Source organism: Leptonychotes weddellii, chromosome 7 (genome assembly GCF_054177405.1).
Source record: "Leptonychotes weddellii isolate Sample4059 chromosome 7, ASM5417740v2, whole genome shotgun sequence".
Lineage (NCBI taxonomy): Eukaryota > Metazoa > Chordata > Mammalia > Carnivora > Phocidae > Leptonychotes > Leptonychotes weddellii.
The window spans coordinates 131,421,421-131,449,384 of NC_138375.1; the positions used below are offsets into that span (position 1 = coordinate 131,421,421).

Genomic DNA, 27,964 nt, shown 5'->3' on the forward strand with positions numbered 1-27,964 from the left:
CCCCCCCCCCCCCCGTAAAGAAATGCAGGATTGATATGCAAAGTATGTGGTTGTCTTCTCCGGAAAAGAACCAGGATGTATCCTGCTCCTGCCAGGAAACTACCTTAAGGGCATCCAGGATCCTGCCATCGTAGTCAATCACCACTGTGTCTCCTTGCTCGCCCTTGAGGCCCTGGGGACCCTGAGGCAGAGGAAAAGAGAAAGTAAGAATTTCAGGGCAGAGCCTTGGCAGCTGCGTCTGTATCTCAACCAGGGGCCCTAGGAACCTGACCCCCACGAAGGAAGGTCCGTGTGCCGTGTGCTGGCTCAGCTGTAACCCGACGGGACCCCCGCGAGTTCATCCTCTGGAATCTACGTGGCCACCGGCACCCCAGTCCCTGAGAGAGCGTTCCAGGGCCCAGGCAGCAGGCATCCCGGAGGAAAGCGGGGAGGGAGGCCTAGAGCCAACGGAGGAACTTGCCCGCAACGGGTCTGGCTGCCTTTTGCGTGGGACTTGAAGTCCGCTGAGGTCTTATCCCAGAGTTCTCCGATTTTTAATCTCTTTCGATTTTTAAATGTCGGCCAACAAAGGCGCAAAAATCAACACACTCCCCCAAACGCCCAGACACTGTGTAGACCAAGTGCAACTGTCCCAGCTGGACCTTGGCCTTGTGCCCCTGACTCCCAGGCTCTGGTCGAGGCTGTGCACGCCGCGCACTCGCAACGAGCACACGTCCACCCGGGCCTGCATGCTCGGTCTGAGAACGCACGTGTCCCCACCCACCTGTCCCCGCCCACATGTGCTCGGCTGCCGGCCCCGCCCTTCCTTTCCGAGCCCCAGGCTGCTCTCTGCGGGGCCCACTGTGAGGGGAGGGCAGCGCTCTGGTCAGGGGCCGGGGCCTCAGCTGCCAGCAGCCTCCTCGGTCATGATCACACAGAATCCCACAGCCAGTGCCTCATCCAGCCCCGGCCACCTGCGTGACCTTGTTTTTTCGGAGGAGAAAAGCAGCCTCCCGGAGCATGAGGGCACCGAGCAGAGAGAACAGGATCCCGGATGTTGACTTAAAAAGGTGGGTTGATAGCGGCTGGTCACAAAAGGTCACAAAAGATCAGAGACCAGCTGGGGAGGCTGTGGGTCTGGAGAGAGGAGCGAACCTCCAGGTGGGGCAAGGCCCCCCGCAGGGGGAAGGTTCCCCCCTCCCCAGGTGGCGCATTGGAGGTCTGTGCTTGAATATGAGAAGACAAGACTCTGGGAGGGCTAACACTCACCTGGGGAGGCCTTGCTTTCGCACATGTGTATTTGAACGTTTTACCAAAAGCAGGTATTGTGAGATTAAAAAAAATTTTTTTTTAAATCGCTAATGAATGATTATTAAAAAAAGACTCCCATTTCCTGGGACTCTACTGCTCCCCTGGGGCCTCCCCGGGGGACAGGGCCTTCTGAAGAACCCGGCCCGTGGGTCCCCTCGGTGTGGCCAGAGGGGAGACTTGCTTACCCGCAGTCCTGACACTCCATCGGCGCCTCGCGGGCCAGGCTCTCCCTGTGGAGACGTGAGGTTGCTGCCATGTGCACACGGCCGCCCCATGCCCCTCCAGTCTCCAAGTCACCAAAAAGCGCAGGGCCCACGTGCTGGAGCCCCAAGGGACCAGTGTACACGGCCGGCACCCCAGGAACAGGGATCCTGGAAGGAGGGCCTGTGGGAGCCTCCTTGGCCCCACGGTGTGTAGAGATGGGCCACCGAGGGAGACCCTGGCGCCCCTGGCTACAAGGTGATTTAGCCACATGGCTGAGCTTGGTGGAGGCTTGTCACTCACCCAAACCTGTGGCCACCCCCCCTGGCCAGCCTCTGACTGCCTGTGGAACGAGGCCCCTAGGCCCATGCTCTCCCAGGACTCCCCAGTTTCACCCCAGGATGGGGGCACTGGTCTGAGCCGCGCACTGTAAGGCACCTTTGGCCCTGGGGCGCCGTCCACACCATTTTCTCCTCGAGGCCCCACGTTCCCTGGCTCGCCCTGTAACAGAGACATTCACAGCTGAGTGAGGGCCAGGTGCAGGCTGGGGGCCGCCTGGGCCTCGTGGCTTTGAGAGCTTCTTGGGGAACACGCCTGAGCCCCCCTGGGGTTGAGAGGAGATGGGCCTCAGGACTCCCCCCAGCCCTGGGGACTCCGGACCACACCACCTTCTCTGGTCTGGGTCTTGGCGTATAGTTAGGGCCCCTCAGGGGCTCTGGAGATATTTTGGAGGTAGGCTGGCGGTCTCCATGGTCTGGGGAAGCAAGGATGATATCCTGGTCCTAGCTGGGGGACAGGATAGAGTGGGGGCCACCTGAGATGGGAACTAGGAGGGCCTGAGGGTGTGCGGGGAGGCAAATGGCTGAATGGGATGCCCCGCCTGGTGTCAAGTGGGGTCCGGGGCCTCCCCTGGTCTCTCTCTGGCCTGCCCTGGGCGTCAGCAGGTGCCCCTCCCACTGTGAAAGGGTCAGCCGGGGGCCTCACCAGACCGATGGGAACTGAGGGAGGTGTGAGGCAGGGGGCCCTGTGGGGGAGGCACAGGTACCTACCTTGGGGCCTGGGGGTCCAGGGAGCCCTGGCTGGCTTGGCGTCCCGTCATCCCCCTGAGGAGAGAGCAGCTGAGGTGCAGCCCTCAGGCCTGGGCAGACCCGCTTTGGCTGTCTCCGCCCCTGTCCCCCCCCCACACACCAGCCCTCTGCTGGCACCAGCCCTGGTCACACTGGGTGGGGACAGGGGTGGGGCAGGTTCCCTGGGGCCAGCCCAGAGCACGCGTCAGCAGGGGTGCACCGAAGGAAGGGGTGGGTAGGTGGAGGGGAGGGGATTCGTTCCTTCAGTCAACACATAGCTTGTGAGCACCGTGAGCACCGTCTGTGGGCCAGGCAGGCGGGGTCCCTGCTCAGTGGGGGAGAGAGAGGCCTGAGGGCAAAGAAATGTCCAGATAAACACCTAGGGCCAGGCCAGGAGGTAGAAGCAGTGCTGGGAAGAGAGTGTAAGAGGGTGGCAGGATGGCAGGACTGAGAGGGATGGTCACCTGGGAGAGGGGACAGCTTTTTGGAGACCTGGCAAGGGATGGGGTGGGGGGAGATCACCCCAGGCCAGTGGTTCCCAAATTTGAGTGCGTGCCACCATCACCCCAGGGGGGCTGCTGAACAGACGACGGCTACAAGTTCTGGTCACCAGGGGGACGCTTGGGTGGCTCAGTTGGTTAAGCGTCTGCCTTGGGCTCAGCATGATCCCAGGGTCCTGGGATCGAGCCCCTCATTGGGCTCCCTGCTCAGCTGGGAGCCTGCTTCTCCCTCTCCCTCTGCCCCTCCCCACTGCTTGTGCTCTTTCTCTCTCTGTGTCTCAAATAAATAAAAAAAAAAAATCTTTTAAAAAATAAACAACAAAAAAATAAAAGTTCTGGTCACCAATTCTGATGGGCACGGGGTATGTCCATACCCCCCAAGCGATTCCCCACCACCAGCCAGGCATCCTACAATTCAACCCAATTCTGATACTTGTCTACCTGGAGAGAACGTCGGATCCCACCGGTTAAGGGCCCAGTCCTACAAGGCTGCCCCAGCCCCCCAGCCCACTCCGGGGAACCAGGAGTAAGCTGGCTCTCACTTGTGTTACAGATCAACCCGCCATAGACTGAAGATTCCCACCACCTCGTCCTTGGGTTCCATTAACTTGCTAGAGCGGCTCACAGAACTCAGGGAAACACTCTGCTTACTAGATTCCCAGTTTATTATAAAGGACAGAACTCAGGAACAGCCAGATGGAAGAGATGCAGCGGGCAAGGTATGGGGAAGGGGCGTGGAGCGTCTGTGACCTCTCCAGGCATGCTGCTCTCCCCAAATCTCCCTGTGTTCACCACCCGGACTCTCTCAGAACCCCATCCTTTTGGGTTTTTATGGAGGCTTAATTCCATAGGTGTGAGTGATGAAATCACTGGCCACTGGTGAGATTGGTTCAACCTCCAGCCCCTCCCTGGAGGGCTGGTGACCAGGACTGAAAGTTCCAACCCTCCAATCATGTGGTTGTTTCTCCAGGCAACGAGCCCCCATCCTGGGGGGTGGGTGTGTGTCCCCAAAGTCGCCTCATTAACATAACAATAGACACCTTCAAATCAGGTTCATCACCCAGGACATTCCAAGGGTTTTAGGAGCTCTGCTCCAGAAACCAGAGGACTGAGACCAAATATGGATTTATTATAAATCACAACATCCCAGTGGCCCACCCCTAGTGTCTCTGACTAGGTGGCTCTGAAGGTCGGCCCCGAAATGTGCCCGTCTAACAAGCCCCCAGCGATGCTGATACTAGCTGGTCCCAGGAACACACTCTGAGAACCACTGTCCAGACCCCTGAAGTGGGAATAAATTTGCTGTGTTTGCGGAAAGGAAAGAATGCGCGAATAAGTAGTGAATGAACGAAATCGGCTTCAGACACAGAGGACGGAGCAGTCATCCACAGTGAGGGCTTGGGTCTGGTGAAGACTTCCCTGTGGCCAGCCCCTGGCCCTGCCCCATGGGGAGCCCCTGCCCGTCTCCCCAGCCACTTCCCACACACCCACCAAAAAGCCCCTCCTGGGGGCCCCCCTCACCTTCTTTCCAGGAATGCCGGGCTCACCCTGAGGGGGGAGGCAGGGGGATGCAAGAGAGAGATCAGAGCATGGCCCAGACACCAGACCACTTGCTCTGGTAGAAGTGGCCTTGATGACCGGATACAGCCAAGAGATCCCGGCCCCCCAGAGAGGTGCACATGGATGGTGGGTGGGGCTGACAGTCCTGGACTCCACTCCTGACCAGGTTCCCCCCACGCTGAATGACCCTGGGCAAGTCACTGCTCTTGCAAGTGGGGATGTGACGTCCCAGCCTCCAGGGGGTGTTTCTGAGATGAGGAAGAAAGCAAGGAAAGCCCTTCTCCTTCAGGGCAGAGCCCAGCTCCACCCCCCACCCCAGCAGGCAGAGAAGAAAAGGAAGAGCTGACCTGTGGGGTAGGGGAGGTGAGGTGAGCCCATCCCTCCCAGGCCTGGGGCAGCGGACAGGGAGGGGACAGGGAGTGAGGAGTACTCACCTTGGGCCCTGGGGGTCCCTTCAGGCCCTGGAACAAGAGAAGAAAAAGTATTAAATGGGGTCCTGAAGGCTGCTTCTCGGCCTCCTCCTCTTCTTCATTGTACAGAGGGTGATACCAAGTGCCAGAGGCCAGGCCTGATGCCCTGTGTCGAGGGCCGGCCTCCCCAAATGCCCTGGATACTGACCATCTCGCCGTCCCGTCCAGTCTCTCCTTTGGGACCCTGAGGAGGCAGAAGAGGAGAACCTCTTGAGGGGACGCAGGGGATGAGGGGACGCAGGGACTCCCCGGTTAACAGAGCCCACTCCCCGCGCCAGGCCCTGGGCTGGGGCTGCAAGCAGTCTCTCGTTTCATGAGTTCTTGTTCCCACTTTGCAGATGAGAATGTTGAGGCTCGGGGAGTTAGGTGCCCAACGTGAATAGGACTGGATGAGCATCTGAGTAGCTGGCTGCCCTGAGAGCGGACCCTGGTGGCCGTCTGGTGGCAGAGCTGGCTCTGCGTGGGATGGGAAGGACAGGCCTGAGTCCCTGCAGTAGGGGAAGGGGTAGTACCAAGGAGTCTGGCCTCCAGGCTCTGGGTAGAACTATAGGAGGACAACTGAGCCTAACTAGTTAGTACTGGAGGGAGGGAGGGAAGGAGAAGGAGAGAGAGCCAGAGCTGGCGGAGGGGGTGGGGCGTAAAATCTGGGGAGGAAGCGCCCCCATATGGGTCTCAGGGTTAGGGTTAGGAATGCGACTAAAATTGCAACCAAGGTCAGGTTTAGGGTCTCTGGTTGTATTTGGGGTTAGGGTGGAGGGTAAGAGTTGGGTTTGGAGTCAGGTCAGAGTGCAGGGGTCAGAGGTAGAGTCTGGATACTAGCCAGAAATAAGGGTGCGGACCAGGATTTGGGAATGAGTTTGGGGTCAAGGTCTTAAACGGCATGAGGTATAAGGCTGGAGTGCGGCAGGTGTCTGGGTTGGCTGGGGTTGGGGTGCGGCATGGGTCTGGGTCTGGACTGGGGACAGGGGTATTCCACCTCTGTGCCCTCTCTTACCGCCGGGCCTTGTGCTCCCCTGGGGCCATCTTTCCCTGTGTCTCCAGGAGGGCCCCGGGCCCCAGGAGGTCCAGGGGGCCCCGGAGGCCCAGCAGCTCCATCTCGCCCTTGGTCTCCCTGGAAGAGATGGGGCCTGGCTTACTGTGAGGGGGAGGGAAGGGGCTCTGGTCTCCAGAGAGGAGCCTCTGCAGACGGACGGCCCGATGCCTTCTCTTCCCCAGTCCTTGGTGGGCTCAGAGCAAAGTGTTGGGCTTTTCCCTGCTTCTTGGCGGCCGCAGGAAGGGACAGGTCCCTGTACTTTGGCGTAAAAGGCTAACAGGACCTTCTACACTCCAAGGGATGTGCCATCTTCCCAGCCCTTAGTGCCGGGAGCCCAGCTCTGGTGTTTCGTTGAGAGATGAGACACGCTGGGTGCGGGAGTGAAGCATGTGGGCCCCACCAGCCCCCTTCTTCCTGGAAAGGGGGCGGCACACATCCTGAAGGACCCTCCTCGTTGGTCAGCTCCTACTTTATTCAGTGCTGGAGGTGCGCTTCTGGGCACTTACCCAGAGAGATGAAAACTCACGCAAATCCTCACAGCAGCTCTTAGGTGTAACGGCCCCAAACTAGAAGCAACCCAAATTGTCCTTCCGTGGGTGGATGGTTAAGGGACGGGGCTACAGCCCTGTCACGGAGCAGTGCTCGGCAATAAATGGAAAGGAACAAGGAGGCACAGCCACGTTGCAACGACTCGGATGCATCTTGAGGGAATGTTGCTGAGTGAGAAAAGCCGATCTTACAAGGTGACCATACTCTATGGCTGCAAATACACCACACGGCTGACACGGAAAGATCACAGAGATGGAGCATGGGTCAGTGGCTGCCTGGGGCGGGGGTAGGGATGGGCGACTGTAGCAGCACAAGGGGTCTTCGTGCGGTGGTCACTGGAATCTCCTGAGCGTGATGACGTCGCCCAGACTTAAGCACACCCAGATGGGCAAAATGGCTGAGCTCCGAATGGGGCAGGTGGATTGTGCCAATTTCCTGGTGGTGAGACTGTACTCCGGGGGAGGCCGGATGTCACCATCGGGGGAACGTGGAGGACAGGTGCATGGGGTATCATTTCGTACAACTAATTGTGAACCTACAGTTATCTCAAGATAAAAAGTTGAAAAAAAAAAAAAAGAGCAACGAAAGGCCACAAAGTCTCAGTCATGCAGCATCCTGTCCCCGACTCAAGGACCCGGTGTTAGTATGGGGTCAGACCTCAGGCAGCCGGAGCCCTCACCTCGTGGTCCCAGCTGCAAGGATGGGGGAACCACGGCGCCACTGGTGCTTTCTGTGGCCTCCGTGGTTCCCGCCCAGCACTGGCGCTGAGCATAGTCATGGGGCTCGGCTGGCTCACCACGACAGCAGCCCCCAAACTTCCCGTGGACAGGAAAGGAGGAAGCCTCTTGTGGAGGTAGCCCCCGCTGCGTGCCCAGCACTGACCTTCCCGGAAACTGGCTCGCCCAACCCTTGCGACCACCTGGCCAAGGCCCTGCTATGGACCCATTTTACAGATGGAGCGGTCGGGAACAGAGAGGGTAACTGTCTCCCCAGGGTTACAGAGCTAAGAAAGGCAGCACCTCTTCTGGCCACTGAGGCAAGCGATGCCTTTTGGATGCATTTTTAATCCCTGGATCCCATGATGTGAAGGTTCACCTTTCTGGCCAACTGGACTTTCAGACAGTTCATTTGTTTCCCCCAGTTAAAGAATTAACTGAGGCTCTCAGTGTCCACCACTCAGGGTCCCGACGCAGAGGCCATGACTCCAGTCCAAAGTAAAGAAAACCGACAGTTTGGTTAGCTCGCCCAGGCGCGGGTGGGGATGGTGGTGGGTAATTCCTCTTCCATTTGATGCTGTGTCAGGAAGACTTGGAAGATACCCCATTCCCCGCTGTTCCCTCCACAGCCCAGGGGCCCCACGGTGGGCACCACTGGCCGGACTCTACTTAATGAGGAGGAAAATGGGTTTCGACACTTGAGCAGGCCCCAGCAGAGGTTAGTAGGCTTGGCCTTGAGTGACTTGGGACACGAGGCTGGCCTTGTATGCGCACTGGGATCGGCTGGCTGAGGTCTAACCCTGGAAATGCAGGGGTGAGTCAAGGGAGCACGCAAACCAGCAGGCCCGGACACGCAACTGTACCCATGATGGTCTCTACTTATAAAGCCTGGATTGAGCCGTGGGAAAACCATCTGGCCAGCAAACAGGTTGTGTGGTCAGGAAGGCAGAAAGGGTGACTTAGGAAAGGACAAGGCTGTTTCTGAGGGCAAAGCCACTTCACCCAGACCAGCGACCGGGAGAGGCAGACTATGTTCTCCAAAGGTGGCCACTACGCTCGTTCCCATCCCACAGGTCCCTTGCAATGGGGTCCCACCCACCACGCCCCATCAAGAGCTGGGGGCCTGTTCCTCTCTCTCCACCTTGACTTTGGATGGGCCCCGTGACTGATGGGACAGACAGGATGCTGAAGAAGTAAGGCCTGCCAGGCTCTTAACTGGCCTGGCAGGTACGCTTCCAGCCTCCTGGAATGCTAGTCTTGGGATGCCCCTCTGGGAGGCCCACTGCCACACTGGGAGAAGCCCTGAAGCACAGAGACCCCCCCCCAGCCGAGCTCCCAGCCAACAGCCGCACCGACCGAGGCCAAGGGAGGGTGCCATTGTCTTGGGCTGCAGGCCCAGCAGCCTCTGCCTTCGATGAGCGAGATTCCCCCACCAGCCCACGGGGTCATGCGGGACAGTGACACGTTGCTGTTTTAAGCCCCGGAACTCTCAAGGGCGGAGGTTGTTTTGGAGGTGGCTTGAACCTTGGGACAACGAGGGGACACCCATGAAGGGCGCAGGAAGGGCTTTGGAAAGGATGTCTCGTGACTCCCGGACTGGGGGAGTTCTAGTCTTTTGAGGCGTGGGCACCCCCTTTTTCAGAAGATCAGCGTGGCCAGCCGGGGCTCTCAGCTCCTGCTCGTGACCATCTGTGATGTGGGCCCTCCCGGCCTGGTGCACAAAGCAGGCTCGGAGCTGTGAGGCTGCAGAGCTGGGACTGGGACCCTGCCCACACCTGGTCCTGCAGCTGCTTTCCCTTCCCATCCCCCATCCACAGTGCCCACCTCTCAGCCCTGCTCCATCCCTGCCTCTAGGGCTTACAGAGGCTGGCTGGGGGGACTCGCTCACCCACTACAATTTCCACCCATAACCTTGAAAACCCCTGGGAGCACACCCCTCTAGTGCAGTCAGGCCTCCACCCCGGTGGTGGTAGGAATGGTGGTGGCATGCCTTTGGGGCCCCTTACATGACCCTCTCTCTGCCCAGATCTGCTTTGTGGGGCCCACCCCACCCGGGCTCTGTACTCTGCTTCGTTGAAGAGACCCCAGGCTTGGCATGAGGCCCTTCTGGGTCCCTTGGGCCTTGGGGACACTGAGGGCCAGGGGATCTACTGTCCCCATGCTGGGTGCTGGGTGCCCATGTTTATGACTGCAATGAACCTTCGCCACAGCAGCTTGGGTCAGGGGCTGTCAATCCCACCCACCACAGTTGGAGAAACTGAGTCACAGAGGGGAAAGTGAGTCGCTCAAGGTTACTTCCTGGTAAGTGGCTGAGCTCAGCTGCTGACCCATAACCTTCCCTCTTCCTGGGGTGCCAGCCATCCTCAGGAAGGTTAGTCTCGGGTCTGGGGCCAGTGCTAGCCCTGCTGTCTCCCCTGCCCCGCATCCATGGTGACAAGTAGGACTGGGAGGAAGCCCTGGGACTTCCATCCTGTGGCCACTTAAGTGAAACCACACAGAAGGACGGACGGTGGGCGGTGGGCAGAGACCATGGGCCCGTGCGGTAAGGTGTAGGGAGCCAGAAGAAATGCTAGATACGCCTTATTATACGATAACACAAACTGTGTGGGGCGGGTGAGGGGGTCTTGCGTCAGCTCTTACCCGAGGGCCAAGGTCTCCGGGTGCACCCTGAAGACAAGAAGCAGGAAGACAGATCACTGCTACTATTATTACTTTATCATATGTATTGAGCATTTACTCTGTGCTCCGTGCTTTACATGCGTAGTCTCACCCAAGTCTAACAAACATAACATGTGGGCTCTATTTTTAATCTCCGTTTCCAGTGAGGAAACCGAGGCACAGAGAGGCTAAGTAACCAGCCCAAGGTCACACAGCCAGCACACGCAGGGCTTGGAACCAGGCGCTGTGTTGTCTGGGGCCGGCCGCTAGACACAGCGAAGCAGAGACGAGCTGCTCCCACCGTGTCCTCTTGGAATCCTGGAACCTCGACACAGTGAGGGCTGGTAATTACTTGATTGTTTGAAGTCACCAAGTTTTGGGGCAGGATGTTACGACGTGACGGATGCCAAGATGCCAATTTCTCTCTGGGTTCAAAGCCTCTGCTTTGTTCAGCCGGAGCCAACGAGAAGGAAATCTCTGTGAGGTTGCTTTAAGTGACAGATGGAGAAACTGAGGCCCACGGAGCCGGCCAACCCATCGAAAGCCATGCAGTTGGTGGTGGAGCCCTAAAGCAAACCTGGATGCTCTGAGCCCTGGCTCCTGTACCCGGCACAGCTCTGAGGGTGGATGGGGACCCTGGCCGCCCTCACTTACCTCACTGGGGACATCAGAGCAGGGGGCTGGGGTGGACGCGGCTGGGGTTCACCCAGCCCTTCCCTAGAAGCGTCCTGCCACACCTGCATCTGCTCTGGCCCCTCCCTAGCTCTGATCCCACAGTGGGACACACGGGTGGCCCCTCTCGCCCCCTCCCTTCCGTGGCACTTGGAGGTCCCAGCCCTCCAGGGGTCTGCCGTGACATTTCATGCCGAATGCCAGGGAGGCCTTTCTCACAAGGGGCTGTAAAGATCACAGGGGCAGCTCTTGGCCATCTGTTTGCCTGGGGGGGGCATGCACTCATCACAAAGAATACCATCTATAATGACTGTTCAACTCTTCCCCCCACCAGGCTCTCCTGCCTCTCCCCCCGCCCCGCCGCCTTCATGATTACTTGCTTTGGAAACTCCTTATTTTGGGAAGACTGTGCTTTGAGTTTAGTCTTTCTCCGGTGGAGGGTGGGACTCCAATGTCACCCCCCGGGCACTTGAAATTGTTAAACATAAGCCGTGTAATCATTAGGAGGGAGGCACTCTTAGCCCCACTTTCCAGATGGGGAAACTGAGGCTTCAGGAGGGGTGTGACGTGCCTGGGGCCACACTCCGGAGCTGGGGTTTGGGAGCAGGTTTCTGGCGTCCATCATATCCCCAACTAGACAGCTGCCAGCATCACTTACCTTTTCCCCTTTGGGGCCTGGAAGTCCCTGTAGAAAAAAGGTGCAGAAAGACAGGCATGAGCGAGGAGGACTGGGCTGGCTCCCCTTCTGGTTTCCCTAAGGCTGTGGGGGCAGAAGGGCCTGTGAAGCTGAGCAGAGCTGTGGGTAGCTGGGTGGGGAAACACGTAAGTCTGTCTGCTTTTAATGAGGGCTGCCTTTGCCGGCCCCAAGGAAGCTCCACACCCCAGTCCTCTGCATGAGGGAGGCAGGGGACTTGAGGGTCGCCGGGACCTCTCAGTTGGGGTAGGGGCGCATGTGCTGTCACTCCCCCCAGAGAGCAGAGCCCTTCCAGCTCAGCCCCTGCTGTGCCCGGCAGCCGCTGCCCCCTAACTGTCCATTATCCCTTCAGTCCATAATGGTTTTGCTGGTTCATTCACTTAACAACTTGTCCATCTAGGAGGTCAGTTCATTCCTCCATCCTCTAATACGGTACACATCATCTGGCAACACCTCAATCACTTCTTTCATTCATTCCTCACTTCCTTGTCTGCTCAACCATCATGCATCTGACTGTTGGTACAATTATTGATTCATTACCTCATTTGACTATCTTTCCGTCCAAACATCCTTCCTTCCTTCCATCCACCCACCCATCCATCTGTTCATCAGCCCATTCATCTATCTATCCATCTGTCTATCCTTCCATCTAAACATTCATCAGTCCATTTGCCCGCCCATCCATCCATCCATCCATTTACCGTACCTTCCTTCCTTCTATCCTTCCATCTATTCATGCATCCATGCATGCATCCATCCATACTTCCATCTATCCATTCATACATCCTACCTTCCATCCACTCACATATCCATCTGTTCATCAAACCATTCATCTATCTGTCCATCTGTCTGTCCTTTCAGCCAACCATTCACCAATCCGTTTGTTCATCCATCCATCCATCCTACCTTCCTTCATTCCACCCATCCATCCATCCATTGTTCCATCAATCCATCATACATCCTCCCTTCCATCCACTCACCCATCCATCTATTCATCAACCCATTCATCTATTTATCCGTCTGTCTGTCCTTCCATCCAACCATTCGCCAATCCATTTGTCCATCCATCCATCCACCCATCCATCCATCCCTCCTTCCATCAATCCATCCATATATCCATCCTTCCATCAATCCATTCATATATCCTTCCTTCCATCCACCCACTCATCCATCTGTTCATCAACCCATTCATCTATCCATCCATCCAACCATTCATTATCTAACTATTCATTATTCATCCATCCATCCATCCACCCACCTACCTATACATCCAAATCCAACTATATATTTAATTATGCTGTCTCCCTGAGCAGCTTATTCATTGTGCTGAAGATGCCTGTGGACTGCAGGCTCCTGCCCCAGATGTTGAGAACTCATCAGCCCAATGCCTACCACTGAAGTCTTGAGACTGCATGGGAAGATGCTCTGTGCCTGGGGCTGGCTAGAAGGGGCTTGTTTGTTTTGAAGGCTTACTAGATATCAGGGATGGTGCTATCCACACTTCTCCACATCCCCAGCATGTTGGGCTGGGTAATGTGGGGAGCGTTAACAGACCCATTTGACAGAGCCTCAGGCTTGGGACGTGAAGGGGCCTCCCCAAGGCTGAATAGTCAGCAGGTAGTGAAACTGGATTTGAACTTCAGTCTGATGCCTAAATGACTTCTCTCCATGCTGAGCCATGTATCCAGTGGCCCCTTCCCTCTGGCACCCCACCATCACTTCCAGCCCCACAAGTGGCCCAGTCCCAGGACCACTTAGAATTGCCCTGTCATCACTTACGGGCTTGCCATCCAGACCTAGTGGCCCCTGGAAATGAGAGAGACAGAGAGCACAGGTTACACACCAGAAAGGCATTTCCTGTGTGTTTTATGACCCAGAGGCACTACTGAGTATCAGAGACCAAGACCTGACATGAGCCCACGGTCTGAGTACATTTCACACGGACCTGGAGTGGAGGCATCTGGATCTTGCTGCCCAGAATCCCCTCCTCTGACAAGAGAGCCCCTCTTCTTCTCCAGGACCACCCCCATCTGCACATATGGGGCTTGGGCGTGTGGTCACATTCCCTCAACCAGAGTGAGTGGTTCAGGGATGAGCATCATGTCTGGGACTTTGAATGGCGGCCCCTTTAGGAGAAAGAGGGCTCTTTTCTCCTGATGGGGCTAAGGTGGAGCTCCTGGGGGTACCAGGAGGCTTGAGGAAGAGCCAACAGAGAGGAAGTCAGAGTTGAAAGACAGAGAGAAAAACGGGACAAGGGGTCTGAGCTGAAATCACCCACCCCTGCACACTTCCATTTGTCCACGGTTTTTCTTTAAGCCAGTTCGAATTGAGTTCTGTCACATGTAAGTTGGCAGGGACTGAATGTGTCCCCACCCCCCAGATGCATGTGTTGAAACCCAGTGTGATAGCGCTAGGAGGGGGGTCTTTTGGGAAGCGATTAGGTCATGAGGGTGGAGCTTCATGAAGGGATGGCAGCCTATTTAGAAGAGAGGCTCCAGAGAGCTGCCTGCCTGCCACAGGACACAGGGAGGAGACGGGCGCCTGCAGCCTGGAAGAGGGCCTCCACCAGAACCCGACCACGCTGGCACCCTGACCTCAGACCTCCAGCTTCTAGGACGGCAAGAAGTCGATTTCTGTTGATTCTAAGCCACCCGGTCTGTGGTGCTTTGTTGGGGCAGCCAAAACAGGCTAAGACAGGACTGGAAGAGTCCTGAAGGCTCTTTGAGTTCCCTGCACTGCTGTGGCCTTTGCAGGCCAAAGTCAAGGTCAAGAGAAGCCAAATCGCTCAAGGCTGGGTCCCAAGGGCTGGGACATCTCAGAGGCTCTGGGGGCTCCATGGTGTTAGGTACCGCTGCCAAGCAGCCCCCACAGGCGCCCTCCGCCTGTCCAGCCGCTGCCCACTTAGAAAGCTCCGCTGAGCTCCATCACCCGGTGGGAGTATACAAGAATCCAAGGGCAGTGCCGCAAACCGGGTCCATCCGTTCTCTGTCAACCCCTGTCCTCCTCCCTGCCACGGCCTCCTCATCCCCACAGACACCGCAAATGTTCTAGGCAGCTCCACTCTCCCGAGCCTTCGCGCACACCGCCTGCCCGCCTGGCACACCCTTCGCCCCCTTGTGCGCCATCTTCAGCTCAGTCACCTCCTCCTCCACGAAGCCCTCCAGGCTCCTCCACTCCCCAGAGTCAGGCCATCTGCTCCTGCACCCAGCACTTTTTCTAGGTGTCGCACATGACACCATGCATTGTTACCGTGTGGTCTACACAAGTCTTCCAGTGGATCCAGGAAAAGGGTCTGATCCCCGTGTCGCCAGTGCTCGGATGAAGCCTGGCGCAGAGCGTGCACCTCTCAATGTGTGTTGAGTCAAAGCAAGGAAAGGTAGCGAGAAAGAAGCGTGTGCAGATACATAGGGGATAAGACGGAAAGTTCAGGGGCAGGACAGACAAAGGGTTCTGCCAATTCTGAGCAGGATGACAGCCTGCCAGGCTCTGGGGGGTATTGGGAAAGATTAGGGAGTGCTAGCCTGAGAAAATAGCATTTGGGCATTTAGGGAGGGCACCATGGGCAGAGAGCACAGCCCAGAGGCAGAGGGCCAGCTCTGCCTCGCATCAACCTCCCTCCCATCCTGGTCTCTCTCACATGGGTCTGTCCCTGTCACTGTGGAGGCTGTGCTCCCCGGCCCAGCTCTGGAGTCCTCTTGGCCAGGGCCAGCCTCTGCCTTGCGGTTGTCCTGTGTCCCTGGTCTTCCCAAGCTCTCTGCTTCTTTCCCATCTTCATGCCTTCGCATGGGCTGTTCCCTCTGCTCGCTGGGCCCTTCCCTGGCTCCTCCATCTGGGAGACACTCTGGCTCCGGGAAGCCAGTCTCTCCTCCCTCGGGTCTGCACACGGCCTGGGAGCCAGCAGCCCTGGCCGCCGGGCCCAGCAGGGAATAGCCAGTTTCCCTGGCTCAGCCACCAGACCTCCCTGAACCATACAAGTCCCCAGATGCCCTAAGAGGGGCTACTCCTTGAGGCGTTCACACCAGGGCCTCGCTCCAGGCAGGAAACCAGGGCAATTCTGAAAATTTGTCCCTTAAGTGCCTCTGGCCACCAGCCTCGAGGTCGGCTGAGGGTCTGGACTTCGGGGCAATGCCCTGGGGGCAGATGGAATCCCAGGAGATGGGTAGTGCAGCCATTCCAAAGTCTTGGGGGTCTCGGCTCTGGGGGCTCCTGGTCAGGTCCTCAGCCCCAGCCCCAGGCCCAGGCCTCGTTGCTGAGGCTCACCAGGAGCTGCCTCGCTGGCCCATCTGCTGGCTCCTGGCTGTTCTGACCCCTGGATCCACATGCCTGAGGCCTCCTCCCCTTAGTCTGCTAACACTGGGCCCTGCACCTCCTCTACTCCCCACGGTCAGGCCCTGCTAGGCCTCATGGGGCTCAGTCCCACCCTGGGTCTCACCTGGGGGCTCTTCGTGGCCCCCATACTCAGTCTGAATCACCACAGCAAGCGTGTAAGGCAGGTCTTGTCATCCCTCTCTTACAGAGGAGTAGACTGAGGCCCAGGGAGGGAAGGCCTTGCCCCAGGCCAGGCAGCCAGTAATGAGGCAGGGCTGGAGCCCAGAAAGGCACTTCAGGTCTCTGTCCTCTGGGCGCCGACATTCCTGGCCACGCTCCCCCATCTGCCCAAATCCATCCTGCAGATGAAAAAGACTGAGATGAAAAAGAGACGAAGGTGCAGCTTAGAGCTAAGTTAATGTCCTTCCTCTTCACGCACTGGGAGGGAGGACACAGTGGGCCTCACGGCCAAGTCATTGGCAGCTAGGGGCCCCTGACAGGGCCTGGGACCCCGTGCAGGGCTGGTCTGAGGGAAGCGGGCACCCCTCCCCTTGGGGCCACAGAGGCAGAGACTCTCTGGGGCAAGTCTACGAATGCTCCAATGCTCATCCACATGGACCCCACTGAACCCTGCCATACCCTGCACGGCTTCTGCTCTCACTGCCGCCCTGGGAGGTGGGCCCCGGGGCCCCATCCTGCAGATGAAGAAGCTGAGCCGGTGGGACCGCCCAAGGGCTGAAACAGGCTCTCCTTTCTACGCAGTGCTCCCTCCCCTGCAGCATAGGGCAGCACGGTTGACAAGTGGCTGTCCCGGAGGACCTAGGATGGAGCCTTGCAAGCCTTGCCTTCCTCTGGGATTCCTGGGATGTCTGCCTCCCCAGCTGAACAGACCCTCTCTGGGCAGGGCTCTCTGGGCCCTCTGTCACCCTAGCCCTCTAGCAGAGGGAGTGCTGTGTGGACCTGGGAGAGCCAGTCAACCTCTCTGAGCCTCAGCATCTTCCTTACCTGTTCTCCCCAGCAGGGCTGTTCCTGCCCTGGGTTCGCCCCAGTTTTCCCCTAAACTCTGCCACACCACAGCCTCCTGGTGGCCCCTGGGATTTGGAGAGAGCTGCTCCAGAGGTCTCAGGGCTACATCGGGTGCCTCTGGAGGCCCACGGACTTTCACCCATCATGCTGTTTCCTGGCCCCAAGCTCTGCTTTCCCAGTTCTCTCCACTGCACACAGTCCTGCCTCCACCTGGAGAACTCGTACTCATTCCCCAAGGCCCAGCTCAGATGGCCCTTCTGGGAGCCTCCCCAAGGAGAAGAAGCATCCCCTGAGTCTGTCTGCCCCAGAGCTGGGTCCCCATCCTTCTGGAAGAGAGCCCCGTGGCCGAGCTCCAGGAGACACGCCAGGCGGTCAGAGGAAGCCGGCTCTGGATTCAGACACACCTGGGACCAAATTCAGCCTTTCCCACATGCCAGCTGGTGACCTGGGCCTCATCATCTGTGACAGGGAGATGCAGGCCTCCCTGCGTTGCTGGCCTGTGTGTGTGTGTGCGTGTGTGTGCTGCTGAGAAGGGGCTATGTGTGCTGAGTGAAACATAGGAACTGTGCAGACAGAGACAGGACAAAGCAAGCCTCCTTCTCTTCTCCCCAGCTACTCTCCTGGGGGGCAGCACAGGCACCGGTGTCAGCATGACCCCCCCAGGAAGCAGTCCGTGCCCTGGAGAAGCACATACGTGGACCCCCGCCTTTTTTATTTTGAAAGTCCTCTATGGGCTGAGCAGCATACGTCTGTGGGTCCATCTGCCTTAATGGTGCCGGGGAATCTGGTCCCTGGCCCTGCAAGGCACATCATAGCCCTCCTCACTGCATTCCAGGAAAGGCCTATGACATATACTGAGACCCGAGCATCATCCCCAGGGCCCTTCCCTAACACCTGTGGTCTCTCCCATGCAATGCCCTGGAGAACTTTCTAGAATGCAAATCTGCTCTCCTGCTTGAGCCCCTCTGGGGTGGCCTCACTCCTGAAGGATAATGTCCAGACCTCCCGGTCTGGTGCCCAAAGCCCACCTGCCCCATCCTGGCACGGGGAGCATGTGTCCTGGTTTGGCCTTTCCTGGGGCTGGGGCTCCCTCTGGTCCATCGCTGGGTCCCCAGGCCCTGTTCCAGGATGTCCGCTGGGTGGACAGAAAACACACAGAGCTGTAGGTGCCCTGCTTTTCTAGAAGTGTCTGCTGCAGAAGGGAGCCTGGGGTATTCCCTCAGCTTGGACCCCACAGGAAGAATCTCTTGTTGCCAACTGTCTCTGAAAGTATTCCACGGCAAGACCTTGCTGTCTCTTCTTGAGAGTGACCTTGGGCCTCCTGTCTCCTGGGAGGGATTCTGCCCTCTTTCAACTCCCAGATTATTCCCGGGGGGTCCCCAAGGCCTCTTTCTGGTGTGTGACAAAGCCTACAAGTGGCAAAAACCCAATTTTCCTCCCTAGGGCCCTGACTCTATCTGGCATCCCAGAGCTCTCAGTTCCCAGGAGTTTTCCCAAAAAAGTCAATGAAGTTTGTAGTTTCCGATAAATAAAGGCAGATGGTGCAGTCTGAGCAGGAGGCTGAAGGAGGGTCATCCCCAATCCCCAGGAACCAAGATTGGAGCCACGGGTGGTTGGATCTGATGCTGAGCAGATTCCCGGGGCAAACACAGAAACCCCACGTGTGCATATTTGCAGAGCAAAGGGTGCTAGCCTGGCCTTGGGGTTGGAGCTGACCCACAGTGTGGCCCCGGGGTCTGGGCAGGTGGCTCTGGGCTCATCTCTGATGACACCTAGGCAAGAGAGCTGTGCTCGGGCCCCTGAATTCTCTGTCTGGGGAAAGAGCTGACCCCTGGAGAGGCTGCGGGGTGACAAGGGGTCACTCAGAGTCACTAAGGAGGGGACTCAGTGGGGTGGAGGAAGGAAGCAGCCTGGCTTTGGAGCCAGATGGACCTGCCTGGCCTGGGGGGGAGTGAGTGGATTCCTCTTGTCCCGGGGACGTCTGGGCCCTGGGCTGTGAACTCCCAGAGGACAGGCCCTGCTCCTAGTTATCCCACATACTATCTTGCCCAAACTGGTGTCCCAGGGAACACTATCCTGCAGGGAATGGATTCGCTAGTCAAGTAAGTGTGAGAAACACCGGGTTCCACGCTGTGAAATAGGTTTCTTTCCAGCAACTTGTCTTGTCTGAACCCTGGTTCTGCTTGTGGCTCCTCAGGAGGGCAGCGTTCCCAGCCTCACCGGGAGGCCGTGTGGACCATCTATGAACCAGGCATTTCCATGGGCTGGAGGGGAGCCCGAGCCTGGCTCTGGGTGCTCTGGGAGGAGCAGAAACACTCCAGGGAAGGGTCTGGGGTTGGTCTGACGGGAGCCAAGGACAAACACGGGGTGGAGGGCATGGTCAGCCTGGACTGAAGTGGGGCAGGGTCCAGGCTAAGTGTCCTCGCCGACCACAAGCCAGTTTTGGGCAGAGCAGGGCCATATGGGAAGCCAAACGGTCTGGAATAGGAGAGCTCCAGCCTGGGTGGGGGCATGTCCTTGGTGGCAGGGGTCTTGTCTCGTCAAGGCAGCCCTCCCCCACCCCAGACCAGGGGCATCTCCCACAAGAGGAGTGGGGAAGGAAGGCACACGGGGCAGCCCACAGGTGAAGGCAGAGTTTCGGCCTTGCCAGGGTTCAAATCCTCTCTCTGAGCCTCAGCTTCCTCAGGACGGGCGCTCCGGAGGGTCAGACGCCGATAGCGCTATGCCCACAGGCACTCGGTTCCCACGGGCTCCCTCTCCTGCCTGATCAAAGCCATGGAATTCACCAGAGGTTTTCAACACTTTCTGCCTTCCACGAAACCCCACAGCTGTTTACAAGCCTCAGTTCTGCTTTAAATCACTCTTTCCACCCCGTGCAGATCAGCAGAGCCCTGGGACGGTTTCCGGATGTGCTGCGCATGAGGTGTGGGCCAGGTGGGCAGAGAGCCTCTGTGTGCTGGCTCCTCGCCTTGCTCGGCTACCTGAGCCACCCAGGGCCTCAGTTCTCTTATCTGCAAAATGGGGGACATGTCCTTCTCCTCTCTAAGGACACGTCCAACAGGAGTCCCAGGTCTGTCTCCTCTCCCTCCTCTTCTCCCAGACCAACCAGACCCTGTAGGCAGGCTGACACAGGTGTGGGGTCTGCATTAGCCCTGGTGGGGGTGGGTGGGCAGTGCTGGGGGGTGACCTTGTGTGGTCTTCAGAATGGCAGGAGGTGGGACTCTGGCTGCACCTTCGTGGGTCTGCTCCCTCCCTCCCTCCCACCACTGAATATTTCCTAAGCAGGGTTCCACAGAGCCATCTTTTGGGGAAAATTAACAGGAGCGCAAAGGAGGGGAGGTTTCTTCATGAAATAAGTTTGGGAAGTGGAGTCTGCTGGCTCCATTGCTGGAGGCTCCATGTACATCAGCTTGGTGGGGGGAGGGGCCCTGAAGCAAAAGGGCTGGGCCAACTGTTTACCCCACATGGGGGGCTGGCTCTGTTCTCCCCTGATTAGATGGAGCGCAGGCTTCCCAATCTGCGAGAGTATCTGCTGCACTGAACTAAATCCATAAACGGGCTGTGTTTAGATGCAGACAGGAGTCGATGCTCAGACCGGCTGGAGCAGGGTGACTGTCTGGCTTGCCGGTTGTAATTCATGCTGACGGCTCCCACCGGGGAATGGAGCCTCCAAATTGCAGCAGGACCGGGCCCCTGGATGTGAAGGGCTTACCAGGATTATCAGTCCAGGGACCAGTAATTATGGCCCAGATGTTGACAATTCATCAAATTACAAGGCTGTTGGGCCCCAGGGTCCCAGGCTGGGACGTGCGCATTCCTGTGTGAAGGCTCCCTCATTAGAGTGGGTGGGCAGCCCCCGCGGGGCAGGTCAGCCCCATGTGGTTCTGATTTTTCAGACCAGGCTTCACACACATGGACCACAGCAAGACTGTCCGGGTCTAGCGATTTCCCAGACTCGAATTCTGCCCTGGGGTAAAGAGAGGACCCTCGCTTCTTAGGTCCAGCCCCTGGTGGTGGCCCACCGATCGTGCAGGGAACCCCGTCCTGGGATCTGGGGCCCTCTGTAGAGCCACCAATGAATCGCACCCCAACTCAGCCAGCCGTGAAGACTTTAGCTGGGCGGGGTTCGAGGAACCTGCCGAGGTTAGGGGCCTTCTCCTGCTGCCACTCTCCTACTATTTGTAGGGCGAAGGGCTGGCCTGGAGCCAGGTTTGGTTTGGTCCGTACAGTTAAAAAACCCAAACCCAAACCCAACGAACTGAATTAGTTGCAGTCTTTTAAAATTGTGATGTTGCGTATAAACATCCGGAATTTGTACTTTTCTAGAAACGCTGGAAGATGGTGCCCGCCCCCCCCCCCCCCCAGGTCTGCATGCCTGGCAAAGCGGCTGAGGCAAGAGCTCCTTTAGCGTGGCTCGGGCCACAGGCTCCGCCCCGGAGCCACAGGCTCCACCCCGGGCCCTCAGGCTCCGCTCCACCTTACTGCCCCACGCATGGCCCACCCAGTCCAGGTGACCTGCCAGCTCTGTAGACGCATCTCGGTTTGTAACCCTCGGCTTAGAAGATGTCCTGGATCCCTTTCAGCTCTACGGTTCTGTGAGGCCAGGAAGCCAGCTGGCTTCTATTTTGGGAGGAGGGCATGCTCAGTATATCCTGTGTGCGCTGGAAGCAATTACGCGTATGTCCGTATTATACATCATGGCTGGAAGAGGTGGTGCTATGCCTTTGAACGGATCCCCAAATACCTGCTTAAATTACACATTTGCCTGCTACATGATTAGCTTGTCAGGTATCGGGAAAGCTCGTTCCTGGGTGGGGTGAAGGGAGTCTTGACTCCCATTGGGTGTGGGACCATGGAGGATGGGTCTGGGAGGTGCGCCGTGGGTGCCTGAGCGGCCCGGCCTCTGGGCTGGGTTCTCCAGCTCGGGCACGTGGGGCTGGTCTGGTGGAAGGCACTGGAAGTAGCAGACAGGCTGGGGCACCCATTCTGGTGGCAGACAGGCCAGGGTGGGGAGCTAGCAGGACGGAGCAGCTGACCAGGCGGGTATGGTCTGAGTGTGGCGTGAACCACAGATGGAGATAGTCTAAGAGAGGCTGAAGGTGCAACCGAGAGACCAGGGGACAGAGGAATAGCGGACAGACTCTGAGGCTGCAGGTGCTCCGTGGGGACCCGTGGGGTCCCGGCCACGCCCAGGACTCTCCGGTCGCCACCCCCTGGGCTGTGGGGTCGGCCCTCCTTAGTTTCCAGACAATGCAATTATCACCCACTGGTAGTGAATTGGATCCCTTAAGGATCCAAAGATTTTGTGTGAAATTTTGATTTCCAGCTTCTCTTGAACAGTTGGAACCTGGGATAATGATCAAGGTGCGTGGGCTGCACTGTGGCGCCCCCTTGAGGTGGGACGTGTGCCCCCCAGTTCAGCCTGGGCCACGCCCCCCCCCATTCCCTGCGCTTTCTCACACCCAGTCAGCCTCACCTACTCCTCACCTGGCTGGCCCATATAGGGAATGCATCAAGGGGCGTGTGAGTCTGCATTTCCAGCTCTGAACCATCTATCCAAACTGTGGACCCCTCTCCAGCCCCCCACCTGTCCCCGCCTACACTTGGCCTCTCTCCCACACCAGCCTCCACCAGCCTCCCTGTCTCCAGCCCCCACATTCCCAGCCTTCCTTGGGGAGTCCAGGCATGGTCAGGTCTGCCTGGGACACAAGCCTGAATCTCGTGCCTAAATCCTGCCTCATCATCCTCCTCTGGCTTCGGCAAGCACCTGGCAAGTACCCCCACACCAGGCTCCCCAAGCTAGGCTTGTGCCATCCTCTTGCACTGAGTTTGGGTCTGAGTAGCCCCCCAAAGAGGCCCTATTGGTGGAACAACTCACTTGTGGGAAGATGACCCACTGGGGCCAGCCTCTCTTTAGATGTCCTTCCTGGTAAGTGGGTGTGCAGCCCTTGCATACCTCCAGTGATGGGGAACTCACTGCTTCCTGGGCAGCCTGATGGGTTTGCAAATTTTTTGTGTCCATCCGGTCCTCCCCAGGTTGGAAGCTGTTGCAAATTCCCTCCACCTTGAGGCCTCTGGGGAGGCAGCCAACCGGCTTAGAGATGCTGGGTACGTCAGGGCCACTGGCCTCTTCCTCTCCCACCCCCCACCCTTTCCCTAGTCAGCCTGGCCTGCATCCTCTGTCTGGATATTCCTCTGCAACTCCCTATGTCAGCACCTACTTGCCTTTTGCCCTCAGCTCACATCTCCCTCCCCCAGGGCAGGACCCCTGACCCCCACCAGGCTAGGCCGTGGTTGCGGGTGGTCTCAGCCCTGACCTTGGTGCAGAGTGAGGTTGAACTTTGTTTGAGTCTCTCTCCCACTCAGCCACAACCTCTAAGGGGGTAGGGACCCCTGGATGTTTTTCTCGCTCTTCTGTCCCAAGTGCCAAACAAAGTCTTTCATACATAATGAGAACACAATATACAGTTGTTGAAAGAACCAGCTGCCAAGCGGATGCCTCTGTGAATCAATGTCCAGTTTCCCACTGGCTCTGGTGTCTAACCCCTGGGGTCACCAGAGGGCGCTCTTGACCTGCTGAAGGCTGCCCTGGGTGCCTGAGGACTCCTGCCCTCTGGTCACCGCCAGGGTGCTGGGCATGGGGGACACTGGCCTGAAAGGGGCTCCTTCAGCCTCAAGGGCTCCTCTCGCTGAGGTCAGTGGCCATCATGATGGCGGGAACTGTCACTCACCGAACCTAGCTTGTGTGCCCAGCATTAGGGCTCTTGTGGGGTCATTTGCGGGTTACCCCAGTGGCCGAAGACAGGTTAGGGATGTGCCTGAGGCCATGCCTACGCTGTGCTGGTGTGGGACCCTGGGGAGGAAATCCCAGCGAGGTGGCCCTTTCCCTTGAGCCCAGCTGTGTCTCCCTGAGGTTCCAACCTGGGGGCCATTATCGGGGGCTTGGGAAGTCTCCTTTCATCCCATCCCACTCCACCCGGAATCTGGGGGGCTGGGGAGCGGCGCCACAGGGGGCCAGATGAAAATTTGGTTGTCGAAATCTAAAAACAGATGAATTTGGAATATTACAGATGAATCATTTAACTAATTACATTTTTACAATCAAAGCTGTTTTTGAACTTCGAGAGTGCAAGAAAGCATATGGATGTGTGGTGCTCTGTGGTCCTTTTTGGCTCACTTGATTAATTCCAAACGGTCTGAGTTTTGCAGTTCAAAATTGGTCCCAGGCTGAGACTCTGTCTCATCTACCACAGTTCAGCTCAGAGCTAGGCTTGGCTTTCCCTGGGACCTGGGTGCTGGTTTCCCTAGTCTGGGGGTGCACCCGTTGCTGATTCTGGAGACACAGTGCAGGTCCTGCCCCTCTGCCCTTCCCCATGCATTTCTCCTGATAGATCCAGGCGGTGCTCAGGGGGTGGGGCTCTGCCCAGCCTGCCCAAGGAGCTCTGGTTCCAGTCCCTCACCTGTCACCTGGCCTGCAATTCCTGCCAGCTCATTTCTGACATCTGTCCCCTTTCACTCTGTCCTCCCCGGGGCCGTCTTGACCCCAGCTTCATCTGCGAATTACTGCCCCCGCCTCCTACCTGGACCGCCTTCCTCCAATTTCTGCCCCGTTGCCAGGGAGGTCTGTCTCTTCAGCGTTCACACCCGTCCACGTCCCTCGGGGTTTCTGTGGCCTCCAAACTCTGCTGCTGGGTGGGTGGGCGCCCCGCACTCAGCTTCAGCTCCTTCCTTTCCCTGCTGACCCCAGAGTCACTGTCCCCGGGGGACAAGGGACCACATTGTACACCCTGCGGGGTTAACGGCGCCTACGTGTGTGCCGAATGGAATGTCTTCCCAGCTTGCCCTCCTGCCAATCCAATCCTGCTCCTCCCTCAAGACACACCTCAGGCATCCCCCGGGCCCAGGCAGAGTTAGCCACTTCTTCCTCCACGGGGCCCAAAGCCCTGTCCCTATGTATTACAGCCCTACCCATGGCGCCGGAAAGTTCTCTGTATGGGAGGCTCTCATGGCCTGGGTTTTGGGGGGTTTTCAGGAGGGAAGCCAGGGCCCTCGTCCTTGCCCACTGTAAGCTTCAGCTCTTCAAGACATCAAATGGGCACAAATCAGCACGTATAGGGTTGGGACGTGCTTTGAAACTATGAAGTGCCGCACAGATCTGATTCCTGATGTTGTCACCGGGCTAAGCCTCACACTTGGCCAACGTGGACACAGAGGCTCATAAGACCTAAGTGATTGTTGGGGCCCTGCTCCATTTGGCTGCTCGATGACAGGGACAGGATGCTGGCCACGGAAACAGGATTGCACATTTCATCACAAGGGGGATGCCTTTCTTCCTAATTCCAAATAGTGGAACAAACACATGAACGAGGAATAGCAAAGACGGTGGAAGGGAAAAACGGACTTCTTTCTTTAAGTTAGGCTTGGCTTTCCGTTTTGGTTTTTCCGGAGAGCAGGAAAGGGTCTGGACAAGCTGGTAATGGGCGTGGCATGAGGGGTGAGCTCCAGCCCGGGATAAAAGCAAGGGTTGAGGACGAGAGAAGAAATTGGCTCCAAATAGCGGTGTCCCTGGGTGCTAAGAGGAGAAAGACCCTCCTGAGCCCCACCTGCTGCTCCAGCCCGCTTGCTGATAGGGTGGCTGGTGTTCTGGAGGAGTCCCCAGCCTGTGCGCAAATCTGGGCTTTGTCATGCTGGTGGGCCTTGTGTCTCAGCCAAGTGCTGTTAGCCTGGGCGCTCAGCCTCCTCATCTGTCAAGTAGGGAGGAGACCATGGACCTCCCAGGGCGAGAGCCAGCACTCAATAAGTGCACTTGCTTCCCGGGCACGTTGGAAGGGCTTGGGAGGAGGGGGGAGGGGAGGAGACAGTCCTGTCTTCCCTCAGGAGTGGGGGATCTCTGAGCCCCTGGCAAGGCAGCTTGTGGTTTCTATGAACACAAAGCCAAGTTTCCTTGGCCTCCAGCCTTGGTCAGCCTGTTAGCCTACAGCCTACAAGCTTCTGCACCACGCAGCTCTGGAGATCTCTCTGGCTTCACCACCACCCCCTGCCCCTGTCCCTCTCGTGTACTCTGGATGCATGAAGGTCGACCCCACCCCATGACCTCATGCACTTGCTTTTTTCTCTCCACAAGATCTCTGCATTGTTTTCACCATTAAAAGCTCAGCTTAAACGTCATCCTCCCCAAGAGCCTTCCAATGACTTAATCCCAATTATGCCCACCCATGCACCCAGCTGGTACTCTCGATACATCCCTGCTTTATTCTCTTCCTAGCACATTTCACTGTTTGTTGGTTTCCTTGTTCATTGTTTCTCTCCCCTTGTCTCTCTTTTTTAAAGGTTATTTATTTATCTATTTATCTGAGAGAGAGAGAGCACAGAGGGAGAAGCAGACTCCCCACTGAGCAAGGAGCCCAATGTGGGGCTCGATCTCAGGACCCCGGGATCATGACCTGAGCTGAAGGCAGATGCTTGACCGACTGAGCCACCCAGGCACCTCTCCCCTGTCTGTCTTGTTCAGTGCTGGTCCAAAGACCCAGGAAAGCATCTAGCATAGAGTCACTGACCAACGGCTCGGTGAGCACAGTTCCCCACCCAGGCTTCACTGGATTTCATCATCTCTATGCACCTCTAGCCTCACAACCTGACGCTCTCCTCATACCTTCAGGTACACAGAAACCTTAAGTCCTGTAAGATATGCCACAAACACATTCTTGGAAAAATGTTTAAATTGCTCTCTGAAGGTATAAAACAAACCAGAAAGTCATTCAAGCTCAATGTTAAGAGTCAAAAGAATCAAAACACCAAAGAGGAAGAGTTTCGATGTTGTAATCAGCGGATGATGAGAGTCTGATGTTTTCCGTGCAAAAGTCAAGGTGTAGGCAAGATCGAGCCTTTTTGTCTTAGACAGAAGCCATGGTTTGGAGCAAAGAAAGGGTCTGTATAAGAAATCTCCAGGGAGTCACAGTGACCCCTAACATTTCCTTCCTCTCTATCCCATGGCAAATTGGTTGTGTTGGTCCGACTGCCTCACAGCTCCCCAAAGACTATGAGTGATTCATCTTTGTGCTAGCGCAGTACCCAGCACAGGGCATGACACCATCCAGATCTGTTGAACAGTCCAAGCCTCCTATGTATGAGATGGCAAAAATCCCTTTATCAACATAAATGTTGATTACTGCCCCCCAAATGCAAGATGAGCACAGTGCCTAGGGCTCCTCTGTGGGTCCCACCTCTGACTCACAATATTTGGAGCTCAGAATTCCCCCTAGGCTGCTGATTCCATGATGTCCAGGGACCAAAGGGGATCCGGAAGCTCTTAAAAAAAATGCTGATTTCCAATTTCAACTATACCTGCAATTCTAAGCTCTACCACCAGGTGGCAGTTAGGTTTACACAAACTATTTATTTATTTATTTATTTTTAAGATTTTATTTATTTATTTGAGAGAGAGAGAATGAGAGACAGAGAGCATGAGAAGGAGGAAGGTCAGAGGGAGAAGCAGACTCCCTGCTGAGCAGGGAGCCCGATGCGGGACTCGATCCCGGGACTCCAGGATCATGACCTGAGCCGAAGGCAGTCGCCCAACCAACTGAGCCACCCAGGCGCCCTACACAAACTTTATTAAAACTAATTTAATCTCCAAGACTGTACTTCTCGTTAAAATATACCTTAAATTAAAACAAGATACATACATGCACACATTTTTTTAACTTATCATATTGGCACAGATTTAAAAGTATGATAATACCCACAGTTGGTCAGGGTTTGGGGAAATATGCAACATTCCTACACTGTTGGTGGGAATGTAAATTAGAATAGCCTCCAGGAGGGCAATTTGCCACACATCAAAAGCCTTCAACATGTGCAAACCCTTTGGTCCAGCAATTCAACTTCTAGACATTGATTCTAAGGAGATAATCATGGAAATACACCTACATTTATTCCCAGGATGTTGACCATAGGGGTTAAGAAATTGTCAATATAAACACCATAACTTGGACATGGGTTGAATTATACAGATGATAAAATACTATGTAGCTACTACTGTCTAGAAGAATTCTGAAGGATGTGGAAACATCTCATGCTATGTTAAATGAAAAGAAAAAAAAGGCTCCAAAAAAGTATGTCCAGTAATCCCATTTTTAGAATGATAAACATAAAAACAAACTCACACATAAGAAGTCTGAAAAGAACAACCACGGAGATATTGGGAAGACTTATCTGTGG

At 56.7% G+C, this 27,964-nt stretch overlaps 1 protein-coding gene across 1 annotated transcript in view; it reads right to left on the bottom strand.

Annotated features, from left to right (window-relative positions):
• Positions 1 to 27,964, bottom strand: part of COL23A1 (collagen type XXIII alpha 1 chain) — a 290,389-nt gene that overhangs the window by 14,050 nt on the left and 248,375 nt on the right. Inside the window, exons 6-16 of the mRNA XM_081827261.1 lie at positions 13,190 to 13,216; positions 11,375 to 11,401; positions 10,027 to 10,053; positions 6,083 to 6,199; positions 5,237 to 5,272; positions 5,053 to 5,079; positions 4,580 to 4,606; positions 2,541 to 2,594; positions 1,930 to 1,992; positions 1,476 to 1,520; positions 104 to 181 (exon numbers count right to left, since the gene is read on the bottom strand). Coding sequence (XP_081683387.1) covers positions 104 to 181; positions 1,476 to 1,520; positions 1,930 to 1,992; positions 2,541 to 2,594; positions 4,580 to 4,606; positions 5,053 to 5,079; positions 5,237 to 5,272; positions 6,083 to 6,199; positions 10,027 to 10,053; positions 11,375 to 11,401; positions 13,190 to 13,216 — 528 coding nt within the window. The remainder of the gene's footprint in view (positions 1 to 103; positions 182 to 1,475; positions 1,521 to 1,929; positions 1,993 to 2,540; positions 2,595 to 4,579; positions 4,607 to 5,052; positions 5,080 to 5,236; positions 5,273 to 6,082; positions 6,200 to 10,026; positions 10,054 to 11,374; positions 11,402 to 13,189; positions 13,217 to 27,964) is intronic.